Source organism: Macaca fascicularis, chromosome 1, assembly GCF_037993035.2.
Source record: "Macaca fascicularis isolate 582-1 chromosome 1, T2T-MFA8v1.1".
NCBI lineage: Eukaryota > Metazoa > Chordata > Mammalia > Primates > Cercopithecidae > Macaca > Macaca fascicularis.
Window position 1 is genome coordinate 233,067,033 of NC_088375.1, and position 15,977 is coordinate 233,083,009.

Below are 15,977 nucleotides of genomic sequence, written 5' to 3' on the forward strand. Positions count from 1 at the left end.
ATTTTGAGAAACTTTTTAGACTTACAGCAGAGCTGCAGAAGTTCACCCATGTGCCCTTCTGTCCGCTTGCCCTGACAGTAAGACCCTCGGGAACCTCAGTTCCACTCGCTGGCGTCACATGGCCCTGGCGACTCATCCGCGGGCTGTGTGTTCAGCTTGGGCCAATCTCCTGCACCCATCGCCTCTCTGTGGCATGAGCCGCCCAGGATCCCACGTGGCATCCTGCTGTCCTGGGCCTTGGGCTCCACAAGTCCTTGTCTTTCATGGCCTGCAGATTTTTGGGTTTGCTTGACGTTTCTCACGGTTAGATGTGCGGTTACATATTTGGGGCAAGAAAACCTTGGTGGTGACGGAGCCTTCTCCCGGCGTCAGCTCAGGGAGAGCAGGAAGTTGCTGTGTCTCCTGTCTGGTGACTTGGTGACTCTGGCCCTTGGTGAAGGCAGCGTCCACCAGTTTCTCCAGAGTGAAGTTATGCCTCCTCCTTTGTAATCAGCAGACGTCTTGTGGGGAACTCACTGGAGAGGACACGTGTCCCTCCCTGAGTTTCATGGCAGGTCCTATTTCCTCTTTCAACATCCTTTGGTTTCATCCGTACCCCAGGGCTGATCCTGTTTGGTCTCATCCATGCCTGCGGGGCTCTTTCTGCCCGTTTTGGGACTTGTCTACCTGACGTGTTCCTTCTGTCTGAGAGCCTCTGGCCTGGGGCTGGCGGCCTCCTGGGAGCTTCCAGGCCACTGCGCCTCCGCCACTGCCACCACTCAGCCTGGCAACCTTTGACCTTCGACCTTCATCATTGATCATCTGTAAACATTCTCAGGCCTGACTTGTACAAGGTTTTGTCCAGAGAGGACTTGTTTCTCTGCCCACAGCTGGGTCCCCTACAGGCCCCCAGATCAGCCTGGCCACCCCAGGCTCCCCTCTCTTCCTGTTGGGGGGGTGGTCCTGGGAGCTCCCCTCCGTCTCAAGAGCACCAAGACCCCTTTGCAGCCGCTGCCGTCCAGGGTCCAGTTGTTGAGTTGGGGCTTCTGTGGAGCCGCTCGCCTGCCCCCACCGTGAGGCAGGAGGCCCTGGTGAGGTTTTGCTTCCACTGTCCTGTTTTTTTTTTTTTTTTTTTTTTTGAGGCGGAGTCTTCACTCTGTCACCCAGGCTGGAGTGCAGTGGCACCATCTCGGCTCACTGCAAGCTCCGCCTCCCGGGTTCGCGCCATTCTCCTGCCTCAGCCTCCGGAGTAGCTGGGACTACAGGCGCCCGCCACCGCGCCCGGCTAATTTTTTGTATTTTAGTAGAGACGGGGTTTCACCGTGTTAGCCAGGATGGTCTCGATCTACTGACCTCGTGATCTGCCCGCCTCGGCCTCCCAAAGTGCAGGGATTACAGGCGTGAGCCACCGCGCCCGGCCTTTTTTTTTTTTTTTTGAGATGGAGTTTTGCTCTTGTCACCCAGGCTGGAGTGCAGTGGTGTGATCTCTGTTCACTGCAACCTCCGCCTCCCAGGTTTAAGCAATTCTGCCTCCGTCTCCCGAGTAGCTGGGATTACAGGCTAATTTTGTATTTTTTTAGTAGAAACAGGGTTTCTTCGTATTGGTCAGGCTGGTCTCGAACTCCCGACCTCAGGTGATCCCCCTGCATTGGGCTCCCAAAGTGCTGGGATTACAGGCGGGAGCCACTACACCCGGCTGGCCATCGTGTTCTTAATTTACAAGGCCCACTTGGGTTGCAGCCAGTCCCCACTTACCATGGTCTGAGTTGTGATTTTCTGACTTTGTGACTGTGGAAAAGCCAAATGCCTTCAGGAGAAACGCTGCCCTGAGCTCACAACCATCCTGTCTCTCACTTCCGGTGGGGTTGTCTGAATTTCATCAGCTGCTCAGCACGCTTGTAGCCAGACTCCGCGTTAGGCGGCTTAGCCCAGGTGTCACTGATGTGGGTGTCAGTGCACAGAGGTGGGTAAGACACATTCAGTGCCAAAGGACGGGCTGGGGCTGTCTGTAGAGACGTTGGTGGCCTTGAAAAGATGGTGCGCCGGGGCTGGTGTCTCACGGCGGCCGAGTGTGTGCCCTGCGGCCCACGCGTCTCCTGGGCTGTGCTCCAGACGTGCGTGGACAGCGAATGATCCTCCCTCCTCAGCCTCCCAGAGTCTGGGGTTCCAGGCGTGGGCCACCACCCCTGGCCAGATGTGAAGGTTTGACTGAAACAGGCACCTGTACCTGGGGGACTCCGAGACCCGGTTTCCAACCACGATGTTTTGCACTTGTGCTCGGATACGAGATGTGTTTGGTCTTTGTTCCTGGTTCCTGGCACAGAAGCTCCTCGAAGCCTTGGAATTTCCTGAGTGACAGGAGTGTTTCAGATCACACCTGAGCTTATGCTGATGAGGCGGGGGTTGGCCCCGGGAGAACGGGGTTTGGGGGGACTGGTCGCCAGAAGACCAGGTGACCCCAGGATTGGAGGCTGGGAGCTTTCAGCCCCACCTGCCAACCTCAGGGACACAGCGAGCGAGGGTGGAGAGCAAACGCTGTAAAAACCCGTGAATGAGAAATGAAAGAGTGGGATGGTCTTTGGATTGCAGTATGCGAGGCGGCGCTGGGGGAAGGGGGTGGTGCCCAGAGAGGGCCTGAAACCCAGCGCCTGCCCAGGCCTTGCCTTCGTGTCTCTACATCCAGCTGCTCCTCTGTTTTGTTGGCAGTAACATAAGTGCTTTCTGGAGTTCTGGGCAGTCCTGTCAAACTGATTGATCCCGAGGAGGGTGTCCTGGGGACCCTGATTTATTTATTTATTTATTTATTTTGAGACGGAGTCTCGCTCTGTCGCCCAGGCTGGAGTGCAGTGGCACGATCTCAGCTCACTGCAAGCTCCGCCTCCCGGGTTCACGCCATTCTCCTGCCTCAGCCTCCAAGTAGCTGGGACTACAGGCGCCGCCACCACGCCTGGCTAATTTTTTGTATTTTTAGTAGAGACGGGGTTTCACCGTGTTAGCCAGGATGGTGTCGATCTCCTGCCCTCGTGATCCGCCCGCCTCAGCCTCCCAAAGTGCTGGGATTACAGGCATGAGCCACCGCGCCCGTCCAGGGAACCCTGATTTATAGCCGTGGGTCAGGAGCACGGCCCACAGCCTGACTGGCATCTGAGGAGGGGGCAGTCTTGTGGGATCCCGCCCTTGCCGCGGGGGACCTGGCGCTCCCTCCAGGTGGAGGGCTTTTGAACCAGAGGACACACAGCTGGTGTCTGTGGAGAATTGTTCAATGTGGGAAAAACCCACATCTCCTGTGGGAAGTGTTGTGTGGGAGTGCAGAGAAACCGCGTGCCTCACAGGACTTTATTTGTGTATTTATTTGTTTGTTTTTGGACACAGAGTCTCAATCTATCCCCCAGGCTGGAGTGCAGTGTCTCGATATGTGCTCACTGCAATCTCCGCCTCCTGAGTTCAAGTGATTCTCCTGCCTCAACCTCTGAGTAGCTGGGATTACGGGCGCCCACAAACACACCCGGCTAATTTTTATATTTTTAGTAGAGACGGGATTTCACCATGTTGGCCAGGCTGGTCTCGAACTCCTGACCTCAAGTGATCACCTGCCTCCAAAGTGCTGGGATGACAGGCGTGAGCCACTGCGGTCGTCCATTCACAGCAGTTTAAACGGAATTATTTTCCTCCGTGTAAATCTTTTTTTTTTTTGAGACAGAGTCTAGCTCTGTCACCCAGGCTGGAGTGCAGTGGCGCAATCTCAGCTCACTGCAACCTCCGCCTTCCGGGTTCACGCGATTCTCCTGCCTCAGCCTCCCGAGTAACTAAGATTACAGGTGTCCGCCACCACGCCCAGCTAATTGTTATAATTTTAGTAGAGATGGGCTTTCACTGTTGGCCAGACTGGTCTCGAACTCCTGGTGTCATGATCTGCCTGCCTTGGCCTCCCAAAGTGCTGGGATTACAGGTGTGAGCCACCGGCCCGGCCTTCCCCGTTAAACCTTGAACTCTCAGAACTGCTTAGGAAGGACCCTGGGCTGTGAACTCTCACAACTACTTAGGAAGGACCCCGGACCCGCGGCTGCTCAGCTGGGTTCCAGTACCCGAAGATACTGTTGCCTTCCCCTGGGCGCCGTCCCCAAGATGAGAGCACCAAGTGTCTTTCACTCTCAGGCACTTTCGTGTTTTTACTTCGACACGTGGTGCTTCCTGCACAGCCGGCAGCGTGTGGTGGAGCCGAGTTGTGCGTTTCTGTCTGTGATTGTCCCTCAGGCTCCCCCCCTGCTCTAGTGGGTTTGGGTTTGGAGTCCGCCCCTGGGACTGAGCCCCTCATTTCCTTTTTTTTTTTTTTGTTTTTTGTTTTTTGTTTTTTGAGATGGAGTCTCGCTCTGTCGCCCAGGCTGGAGTGCAGTGGCGCGATCTCGGCTTACTGCAAGCTCCGCCTCCCGGGTTCACGCCATTCTCCTGCCTCAGCCTCCCGAGTAGCTGGGACTACGGGCGCCCGCCACCGTGCCCGGCTAATTTTTTTGTATTTTTAGTAGAGACGGGGTTTCACCGTGGTCTCGATCTCCTGACCTTGTGATCTGCCCGCCTCAGCCTCCCAAAGTGCTGGGATTACAGGCGTGAGCCACCGCGCCCGGCCTTTTTTTTTTTTTTTTTTTTTTTTGAGACAGAGTCTCGCTCTGTTGCCCAGGCTGGAGTGCAGTGGCCGGATCTCAGCTCACTGTAAGCTCCGCCTCCCAGGTTCCCGCCATTCTCCTGCCTCAGCCTCCCGAATAGCTGGGACTACAGGCGCCCATCACCACGCCCGGCTAGTTTTTTGTGTTTTTTTAGTAGAGACGGGGTTTCACCACATTAGCCAGGATGGTCTCCATCTCCTGACCTAGTGATCCGCCCATCTCGGCCTCCCAAAGTGCTGGGATTACAGGCGCCTGCCACCATGCCCGGCTAATTTTGTATTTTTAGTAGAAACGGGGTTTCTCCACGTTGGTCAAGGTGGTCTTGAACTCCTGACCTCGTGATCCACCCGCTGCAGCCTCCCAAAGTGCTGGGATTACACTCGTGAGCCGCTGTACCCAGCATTTTTTTTTTGGGAGATGGAGTCTCGCTCTTTCACCCAGGCTGGAGTACAATGGTGCAATCTCGGCTCACTGCAAGCTCTGCCTCCCAGGTTCAAGCGATTCTCCTGTCCCAGCCTCCCGAGTAGCTGGGATTACAGGTGCCAGCCACCAGGCCCGGCTAATTTTTTTTGTATTTTTAGTAGAGACGGGGTTTTGCTGTGTTGGCCAGGCTGGTCACGAACTCCTGAGCTCAGGCGATCCGCCCGCCTTGGCTGCCCAAAGTGCTGGGATTCCAGGTGTGAGCCACTGCTGCTGGCCCAGAACCTTAAGTTCTTGATGTACAGAGAACAGCAGCATCATTGAAGTGTGATTTCTGTTTTTTTGTCTCCACTAATTGTGAGCAAACATTAGGGTGGGGACTGGGCTGCTTGTGCGGGTCCCACGGGCTTCTTGGGAGCCCAGTGTCAGCAGAGAAGGGGAACGGGGGCCCTCACTGTGGGGAGCAGTTTTGCCTGGAGTGCTGTGAGTTTCTCAGATGGAAACTAAGTGGACAGACTGTTCTGGCAAGAGAGGGATGCGCGGCCGCGTGTGGGCTGGGAAATGCTTGCCTTTGGAATTCCAGGTTTGCCTTGATGTCAGGTGGGCCATGACGGGCATCGTCTGCCCACGCCCGGAGCCCGGCGTCCTGCTCGTTGTTCCTGGGGGTGGGTTCTTGAGCGTTGCCTCCTTGCCGTGTAAATGAATTTGGTTTTAGAAACTCGCTGGTGGTGGCAGAGTCTGCGTAGCAGGTGCTGTGACAGCGTCCCCAGTCGAGGTGGGAGGGAGAGGGCAAGGGCCGTGAGGCCCAGTGAGGTGGGGAGTGAGATCCCGGCCTGCTGTGCAGAGCCCTGTCCCCGTGCTCTGTCCTTTTGTTCTGCCGCACCCTTTGTTCTTGGATTTTCACCTCAGGAAAGCCAGGTAGCTGCTCCACCCCCAGCCCGGGCCCATCAGTCCGGGAAAAGGGCACAAAGTCTCCTAGCTCCCTGGCTCAGGGCCCAGCCAGTCCTAGCTCCAGGGAGGCTGCAGCCCACAGAGATTTAGCTCCCGGCTCATTGTCACCCCAAGCTAAGCCGCGGACCATGCTGCTGAGCAGGAAGAAGGGAATGGTGCCTCTGTGGAGATCCGGCACTGTCAGTGGCCTGAGGAGTGGACACAGTCGCCTTTTGCTATTCTGAGGCTGTGAGAAGTGGTGGAGGGGCTGGCCTCGTCCCCACTGAGGCCTGGGGTGCCCTTGGAGGCAGCTGTCCTGGTGCACCGAGGGGTCAGGGCACACATGGGTGGCCTGGGAGCGTCCGGGTGGCACTGAGCTAGCGGTGTGATGGGCAGATGGGGAGCTCTGGGTGCACAGACACACAGAGCAGGGGTAGGAGAGGAGAGAGGGGACGGCGGCAGAGGCCACAACACACAGAGCAGGGGGAGGGGAGGAGAGAGGGGACGGCGGCAGAGGCCCTGGTGTTGCCCCCACTGGGGAGAGGGCAGGACCACCTGTTCCCGGGTGTGGAGAGGCCGAGTTTCAGGCACCTCTGAGCACTGCTGGGCAGGTGAGCTGGGGGAAAGGCCGGCCTGAGCACCTGGGGGAAGTCTCGGTAGGGGAGGGGGCGGAGTGCGTCCTTCAGTGTGAACATAGAATATATATACAGACAGCACGCACGCAAGTGCATAAGCATAAACCTAGAAGGAGGTCGTGGGTGAGGTGGGAACCCCAGTTTCCTGGGGGAGAAGTGAGAGGAGGAGGGGTCCTGGGTCGGGCAGCGCGGCCGGCACCACACGCTCCCAGAACGCCGTGTTGGTGAGACAGGATGGGTGCCCCTTCAGATGCACAGCCACCCACCGAAGTAGGAAGAGAAACCCAAGTGTGAGAAACAGGAAATCAGGGCTGCCTGAGTGCTGGGGTTGAGACCTGGGGGAGGTGGGGTCTCGGTGCTGCGGAGTCACGGTGGCACCTGCGCAAAGCCCGAGCTGGGGGGATGATTCCCACCGGCCCTTGGAAGGAAACAGGCTGTTCTGACCTTCCCGGAGGTTGTGGGAAGGGAGGGGGTGTCTCGCCTGAAAAGCCACAGTCACCTGAGTGTGAGGCAGGGGTAAGTGTGGCTTTGTACCACGGGGTCTGTCTAGAGAGTAGCATGGAATTAGTCCTGGGACACCTGGCGGCGGCAGCCACAAAGCCCATCAAGAAGGTGCAGCTGCCAGCCAGGGCGTGAAGGACCCACAGCCCCAGGTCTGCCAGGAAGGTCAAGTGTGCCTGGAGACTGTCTCCCAAGAGCAAGGATCTGCCAACACGTGCAGAGAAAAATGGGATTCAATTGCTAAAACTCTCTGGACAGTGAATGATTGCATTTTCTTTTTTTTTTCTTAAGACAGTCTCACCCTGTTGCTGAGGCTGGCGTGCAGTGGCACCGTGTCGACTCACTGCAACCTCTGTCTCCTGGGTTCAAGCAGTTCTCCTGCCTCAGCCTCCCAAGTAGCTGGGACTACAGGCACCTGCCACCATGCCCAGCTAATTTCTTTTTGTATTTTTAGTAGAGACGGGGTTTCACTGTGTTAGCCAGGATGGCTATGATCTCCTGACCTTGTGATCCGCCCGCCTCGGCCTCCCAAAGTGCTGGGATTACAGGGGTGAGCCACTGCACCCGGCCCCGCCTGGCTAGTTTTATATTTTTAGTAGAGACGGGGTTTCACTGTGTTGGCCAGGCTGGTCTTGAACTCCTGACCTCAGGTGATCCACCTGCCTCGGCCTCCCAAAGTGCTGGGATTACAGGTGTGAGCCACCGTGCCTGGTGCAATTGCATTTTCAGAGTAATTTTAAATTGGTGGTTGAAACCTTTGAGGACATTGAATGTTCAAAACGGGTAATATGTTTCCCTTTCTTACCGTTTTAGCGTCTGCTTCTGCGCTCTGCCTGGGAGAGGCCCTGGTGGCCTCGTTCCTGGCGCCCGGAGTCCCTGCTGCGGCCCCACCCCCAGGCGGTCCCGGTGACCCATGCTGCCCAGCCTGGAGGTAAAGTCGTTCCTGGCAGTGGCTTCGGCATGTCGTCCTCGGTGAAAACCCCGGCGCTGGAAGAGCTCGCTCCTGGCTCTGAGGAGAAGCCTAAAGGCAAGTCGCCTCTCAGCTGGGGCTCTCTGTTTGGTCACCGAAGCGAGAAGATTGTTTTTGCCAAGAGCGACAGTGGCGTGGATGAGAACGTCCTGACCGTCACCATCACGGAGACCACGGTCATCGAGTCAGACTTGGGTGTGTGGAGCTCACGGGCGCTGCTCTACCTCACGCTGTGGTTCTTCTTCAGTTTCTGCACACTCTTCCTCAACAAGTACATCCTGTCCCTGCTGGGAGGCGAGCCCAGCATGCTAGGTAGGCGGCGGCTGGCGCGGGGTGGAGACCAGCTGCCTGGGAGGGTGTGGGGAGCCCGGGTCAGGATGGGAACCCGGGGTGGAGCCCGCTGCAGGTGCGGGGTCAGGATGGGAACCCGGGTCGGGATGGGAACCCGGGTCAGGATGGGAACCCGGGGTGGAGCCCGCTGCAGGTGCGGGGTCGGGATGGGAACCCGGGGTGGAGCCCGCTGCAGGTGCGGGGTCGGGATGGGAACCCGGGTCGGGATGGGAACCCGGGGTGGAGCCCGCTGCAGGTGCGGGGTCGGGATGGGAACCCGGGGTGGAGCCCGCTGCAGGTGCGGGGTCGGGATGGGAACCCGGGTCGGGATGGGAACCCGGGGTGGAGCCCGCTGCAGGTGCGGGGTCGGGATGGGAACCCGGGTCGGGATGGGAACCCGGGGTGGAGCCCGCTGCAGGTGCGGGGTCGGGATGGGAACCCGGGTCGGGATGGGAACCCGGGGTGGAGCCCGCTGCAGGTGCGGGGTCGGGATGGGAACCCGGGTCGGGATGGGAACCCGGGGTGGAGCCCGCTGCAGGTGCGGGGTCGGGATGGGAACCCGGTTCGGGATGGGAACCCGGGGTGGAGCCCGCTGCAGGTGCGGGAGGGGTGATTCTCCCGCTTGGCTTTGGCCCCCTCCCTCCCGCAGGTGCGGTGCAGATGCTGTCCACCACGGTTATCGGGTGTGTGAAAACCCTCGTTCCTTGCTGTTTATATCAGCACAAGGCCCGGCTTTCCTACCCACCCAACTTCCTTATGACGATGCTGTTTGTGGGTCTGATGAGGTAAAGAATCTCACGCTTTGGTTGAGTCTCTTTTTCTTTAAATGTAAAGTCCCTGTCTTGTTACTAGAGCGGGGACTCTGCTGGCTGGTGAGTTTTCAGTGCAGAGTTTATAAAAGCGTCAGGGCCGTCCAGATTTTAGGACACCAGGTGAATGTGAATTCGTGGCTCTCACTGCCTCTTGCGCAGTCAGCTTCTTTCCAGGCTGGTGGTCACAGGACAAGCTGCCTCCTTGTCTCTGGGGCATTTTCAAAGGGTGGCGGATGTCACTTCACGTTGGGCGCAGTGCCATTTCCTGGGGGCTCGACCTAAAGCGTCGCAGAAGCAGGTCCAGGCACCACGTTGGTGATGAGGAGGTGGGAAGAGGGGCTGACGTGCCCATTGACCGAGCAGGTCCCTTGGAGAGAGCCTGCCCAGTGGCTGCAGGTAGACAGACTCGTTCTAAGGTAATGGTGCTTTTTGCTAATTTTTAGGTTTGCAACTGTGGTTTTGGGTTTGGTCAGCCTGAAAAATGTGGCGGTTTCGTTTGCTGAGACGGTGAAGAGCTCCGCCCCCATCTTCACAGTGATCATGTCTCGGATGATTCTAGGGGAGTATACAGGTGAGGCCCCTGGGCCCCACCATCCCAGGCCTTCATCCGCGCTGCCTGTCTTTGCCCCCTCCCATGGGGCTCTGCCGAGAGGACCACTCAGAGCGGGGCCCACACTGGCAGTGCCTTCACTTCTCTCCTGAAACATTTTCCCCACGGTCACATGTGCGGGGGTGTCTTGGAGCCTGGTGTCTGCCAGGTCTTCTCACACTGGCATGCGGAGGTCAGGGCAGGGTTGTACCTCATGGCCCTAACTGGGTGGGGAGACAGTTGGGGACTGGGCAGATTCCTGGCAAGCAAGATTACCGCAGGTGCCAATCACTGACCCGAAGAGGATGGGCGGGGGCCGCCTTCGGCCAGCATCACACAGGTGGCTGTGGCTCCTGGTGTATGGGCCAGCCTGTGCCAGCACCCTACAGCCTCCCCAGCGCCCGCCACCACAGGCCTCTCCTGGGCCCCAGCCCCTGACCTCAGCTGCAACCCAGGCTCTTGCCTCTCCCACCTCTTAATGACTCACAGGCGATTTCCAGCGACATGTAGGCTCCATGTCGCATACCCGGTGTGGCTGCATGAAAACAAGCGAGGGACAGAGGCACCCACAGAGCGTGGCGTCTTGCACGGAGTGGGGGGGGGGGGTATGTACACACGTGTTCGCCCGTTTAAGAAACGACAAGATCTTAAGGCCAAGGCAAATGTCTGTCTGCCTTTGGGGACGGGAGGAGGCTGAGGGTCCAAGGCGGGGTTGGGCTTGCCCCACGTGCACGTGAGACCCGCACACACGTTTAGGTGATTATAACAAAATCAAAGCTTAAAAGTCAACTGCTTCTTTGTTTTTGTTTTTTTGTTGTTGTTTTTTTGAGGCAGGGTCTTGCTTTGTCGCCAAGCTGGAGTGCAGTGATGAGATCACGACTCACTGCAACCTCTGCCTCCCGCTTAGGCGATCCTCCCACCTCAGCCTGTTGGGTAGCTAGGACCTCAGACATGTGCCACCATGCCCGGCTAAGTTCTGTATTTTGTGTGTGTGTGTGTGTGTGTGTGTGTGTGTGTGTGTGTGTGTGTGTGTTTTAAACTGTGAATGTACGTTAGTCATTTTTCTTACAATTGAAACTTGAAACTCTGGGGATTCAGAATTAACAGTCTTGCCTGTGAGCTTCTTCTCGACACCAGAAAAAGTTCTGACCTTGCATTTCACATTGTTCTGCTGGGCTTTGTCCAAATGAACCCTTGTGAGCTGCTGCTGTCATTTTCATGAGGATTCTCTTGTCCACAATTTCACCTGGGAAGACCAAGTCCTCAAGGATTGTGACGTACGCGACTGTCAGACCGTGGATCCTGGGACACCTTTGCTTATTTTTTGTACACCTTTTTTGAGTTGGTTTAGACAGAATTCTCCTCTAAGCAATAGACAGCATACTTCCCAGTGAACTTTTTCTTCAATTCATGTACTAGCCAGACTTGGATTTTCTGGAATGATTTCAGAGGCAGAACAGGAACAAAAACTATAACTTCCTTTTTTTCTTTTTTTTTTTCTTTTTTTTTTTGAGACGGAGTCTCGCTCTGTCGCCCAGGCTGGAGTGTAGTGGCACGATCTCGGCTCACTGCAAGCTCTGCCTCCCAGGTTCTCGCCATTCTCCTGCCTCAGCTTCCTGAGTAGCTAGGACTACAGGCGCCGCCACCACGCCTGGCTAATTTTTTGTATTTTTAGTAGAGATGGGGTTTCACTGTGTTAGCCAGGATGGTCTCCATCTCCTGACCTCGTGATCCACCCACCTCGGCCTCCCAAAGTGCTGGGATTACAGGTGTTAGCCACTGTGCCCGGCCCTTTTTTTTTTTTCTTTTTTTGAGATGGAGGCTTCCTCTGTCGTCCAGGCTGGAGTGCAGTGGCGCGATCTCGGCTCACTGCACCCTCCGCCTCCTGGGTTCAAGCGATTCTCCTGCTTCAGCCTCCCGTGTAGCTGGGATTCAGGAGACTGCCACCACACCCAGCTAATTTTTGCATATTTAATAGAGATGGGGTTTCACCGTGTTGGCCACGCTGGTCTCGAACTCCTGCCCTCGTGATCTGATCTCCCACAGTGCTGGGGTTCCAGGCATCAGCTGCTGCGCCTGGCCTGTGGTAACTTTCTGACCACCAGCGACCTCCGTTTCCCTCGCTGCCGTGGTGATCAGCTCCCTGAGCTGAGCCCTGACGTCCGAGTTCATTTCCAGCTCCCGAAGAACTGAGAAGCCAAGAACAGCAGGGCCAACCCTCAGCGCATGTCTGAGCACCCCCGGCCTCATATGTGTGTGTTTTATAGAGATGGGGTCTCGCTATGTTGCCCAAGCTGGTCTTGAACTCCTTGCCTCACGTGATCCTCCTGCCTTGGCCTCCTAAAGTGCTGAGATTATAGGCGTCAGCCGCTGCGTCCGACTTTAAAAAGCAATCCTGAAAATCATGAACAAAATGACACAGAGCAACCTTGTTGCCCATCAAACCGTGCAGAAAGGAGCTGTTTATTTCCAGCAAGTTTAAAACGTCGATTTGACCTCCAGCCATGGTAGATGAGATATTAGAAAACCAACTCTCTTGCTGACAACAGTGAGAAAATCTTGATGCCATTTAGCAAAAAGAAGTCTGTAGGGGAGGCGTTGGAGAGTGACGGAGGTGCCAGGGCCTGAGGCACTCAGCTTCCGGAGCCTCGGGCAGCCCAGAGAAGTGACCCTGTCTTAAGGCACCACCCTCCCCAGTGCATTTGCTAATGGTTTCTGAGCAGAGCAGTCTCCTGGGGCTGAAGGGGCACAAGCTGGAACGGGCGCGCCACCTTGGGGACCCCCAGACTCCAGACCTTCAGCTGGGATGGGAATCTGGTGCTGGATAAAGGTGTCTGACGCCCCAGCGGCATGTCACCAGCAGCAGCACGTCCTCCCGGAAGGGTGAAACGGCGTTCAGTCTCCAGTGTTCTCTACACATTTCATAAATGTTGTCTGGGATTCAACCGGTTTCCAGCAGAGGACGAGACCAGGTGATGGCAAATGAGAGGATGCCCCAGTGGCTGGAGCCTGCCAACACGGACTCGGGTCCCTCTGCTACGCCAGGGTCTCGGCCAGGCCGCATCTGCGGGTTTCCCACATTAACTTGACTCTGGTTTCTTTTTCTTCTTTTGAGACAAGGTCTCACTCTGTTGCCCAGGCTGGAGTGCGGTGGCGTGATCACAGCTCACTGCAGCCTCGGCCTCCCCAGCGCAGGTGATCCTCCCACCACAGCCTCCCCAGTAGCTGGGACCACAGGCGTGTGCCACCACACCCAGCTAATTTTTGTATTGTTTGTAGAGGTGGGGTGTCCTTGTTGCTCAGCCCTGGGCTCAAGTGATCCTCCTGCCTCGGCTTCCCAAAGTGCTAGGATTACAGGTGTGAGCCATGTTCTGCGGATTTTTTAAAAATTCCTTCACGTAAAAGTGTTTTGTTATGTTTCAAAAGGAACAGAAAAGCAGCAACTCAATGTGGGCGCGCCCCTCCTGGCCCCCAGAGTCTCTTTCTCTGCAGTTCCCGGGGGACCATGTTCACACTCACCGTTTCACATTCACAGAACATTCTGAGCATCCACAGAACTAGGAAGGTTTCTGGGGCTCGCCCGCCCGTGGCTGGGGCTCAGCCTCTGGGAGACGCATCGCATGCAGAGTGAAAGGCGCCACCTTTGCCGTGGGGACGGGACTTGTTCGCAGACGTGGACTTTGATTTGCTTTATCTTACAATGTGAAGGAACTGACAAGTATTGTTTTTGAATTGAAGGAAGCGTCCGTTCCTTTTATAAGAGGGAACGGAAACAGCCTGGGCCTCGGGAGGGAGCTTCCACCCGGCGGGTCAGCCACTCACAGGGGCTGTCCTCTTGCCAGGGCTGCTGGTCAACCTCTCCCTCATCCCAGTCATGGGCGGGCTGGCACTGTGCACGGCCACTGAGATCAGCTTCAACGTCCTGGGGTTCTCAGCCGCGCTGTCCACCAACATCATGGACTGGTGAGTCACAGAGAAGGTGGGTGTGAGGGGGACAAGACCTGGTGCTCCCTTGCCTGCATCTGGGTGTGCGGATTCTCAGATGAGCTGAGAATTCTTCCCGTGAGCCAAAGCAGGTGCATCCTATGCTGCGCTTTCCTAAAGAGCAAAATAGGCCGGGCGCGGTGGCTCACGCCTGTAATCCCAGCACTTTGGGAGGCCGAGGTGGGCGGATCATGAGGTCAGGAGATCAAGACCATCCTAGCGAACACAGCGAAACCCCGTCTCTACTAAAAAATGCAAAAAACTAGCCGGATGTGGTGGCGGGTGCCTGTAGTCCCAGCTACTCGGGAGGCTGAGGCAGGAGAATGGTGTGAACCCAGGAGGCGGAGCTTGCAGTGAGCCGAGATCGCGCCACTGCACTCCAGCCTGGGTGACAGAGCGAGACTCCGTCTCAAAAAAGGGAAAAAAAAGAGCAAAACAGCAGTTATCCTCGTAAGGTAACTTTCTCAAAAACAAGCCAAAATTTCAGGATGGACAGTCTTGATACTTAAAATACTAACCATGGAGACACGGTTAGTTGATAAATGCCTAAATGCACGGCATATGTTCAGCGGTGCGTCTCGCTCAGGGCGTCTTCACGCGGCTGCCAGAGCAGGGACAGTCCCCCAGCGGCAGGTTCTACCTGTTCGGGAGCTGCGCCACCTCCAGGCCGGGTGGATCCTCTGCTTCCTTGGTGGCCGTCGGTGTCCTGGTGTCACGATGGCAGAAAGGATGAGAGGCCAATTCCCACAGTGAGGACGGCACGTGGCGGGGTCCAAGAGGAAAGGGCCCTGTTATTCATGTCTTTGTCACTCAGTAGAGAAGAGCGGTAGACGCTGCACTTTGGGGCCTGTTCAGATTCACCCAGAATTGGGCGTCCACATCCCTGCTGTGCTGTTAATGGCCACACTCCAGCCCTGGCAAAACTTGCCCTTTGAGAATGACTGGCTTCTAGGCTTTTCCTGCTTTTGAGGAAGGAAAGGAAAAGACACCACCACCGGTGTCTAAGAGTTTATCATTATTACTAATAAGCAAAACAGGTTCATGGTGAGATTTTGAATAATACAGAAGTAAAAATAAAAATCTGTTGGGCGCGGTGGCTCACGCCTGTAATCCCAGCAGTTTGGGAGGCTGAGGTGGGCAGATCACAAGGTCAGGAGATCAAGACCACCCTGGCTAACACGGTGAAACCCCATCTCTACTAAAAATACAAAATATTAGCTGGATGTGGTGGCGGGCACCTGTAGTCCCAGCTACTCGGGAGGCTGAGGCAGGAGAATGGCATGAACCCGGGAGGCGGAGCTTGTAGTGAGCCGAGATCTCGCCACCCCACTCCACCCTGGGTAACAGAGCAAGACTCTGTCTCAAAAAACAAAATCTGTTGGGCGTGGTGGCTCACACCTGTAATCCCAGCACTTTGAGAGGCTGGAGTCGGTGGATCACTTGAGGTCCACAAAGCTGGAGTTGGAGACCAGCCTGGCCAACATACTGAAACCCCATCTGTACTAAAAATACAAAAATTAACCGGGCGTGATGGTGGCACCACTGAGGTCTGGTCATTGTCGCTGTCGCTGCGTGTGAGCGCAGACACCTAGTCCCCTGATGTTCCGTGCTGAGGGCTAGTATTGATGCATCACCTCTTTTCTTTATTCTAGTTTGCAAAATGTTTTTTCGAAAAAGCTTCTCAGCGGGGACAAATACAGGTTCTCGTAAGTATTACTCGTCAGTGAAATCTCCAGGTCATAAGACGAAGAGGACTTCCTGCCCACTTTAAGAGTCAGAGCACCCCACAGACCTGACTCCCTTCCTGTCTGGCTTGGGTGGTCTTTACAAGTACCTTGTCTAAGGTCGGGAGGGACCCGCCTGCTTCTCAGCCGCTCCCTTGAGCCCCTCAGCCAGCCTGGCGTGCGTTTGCGTTTTCATTTCTGGGAAGCTGCAGCGGCCCTTGTCCTGCCTAGAGAGAACGAACGTCTCGTGGGCTGGGGTGCCTGGATGTTCTTGCTGTGAGGAGCTGCTTGTGGACCCGGCCTCTCCCGACATGGCGGGGGCCCAGCGTGTTCTGTTGCCCACAGGGCCCCGGAGCTGCAGTTCTACACCAGTGCCGCCGCGGTGGCCATGCTCATCCCGGCCCGGGTCTTCTTCACGGTGGGTTTCAGACACAGGTGTCCC

At 56.4% G+C, this 15,977-nt stretch overlaps 1 protein-coding gene across 13 annotated transcripts in view; it reads left to right on the forward strand.

Annotated features, from left to right (window-relative positions):
- The window catches only part of SLC35E2B (solute carrier family 35 member E2B), a 40,237-nt gene that overhangs the window by 9,140 nt on the left and 15,120 nt on the right, over positions 1-15,977 (forward strand). For 2 of the 13 annotated variants that reach the window (XM_045388435.3, XM_005545051.5), the window contains exons 2-7: positions 7,940-8,408; positions 9,076-9,211; positions 9,682-9,809; positions 13,670-13,790; positions 15,464-15,517; positions 15,881-15,953. In XM_045388435.3, the coding sequence (XP_045244370.1) occupies positions 8,087-8,408; positions 9,076-9,211; positions 9,682-9,809; positions 13,670-13,790; positions 15,464-15,517; positions 15,881-15,953 (834 nt within the window). In that variant the 5' untranslated portion in view covers positions 7,940-8,086. The other 11 variants (XR_012427533.1, XR_012427532.1, XM_074023385.1 and 8 more) reach the window with 8 other exon arrangements.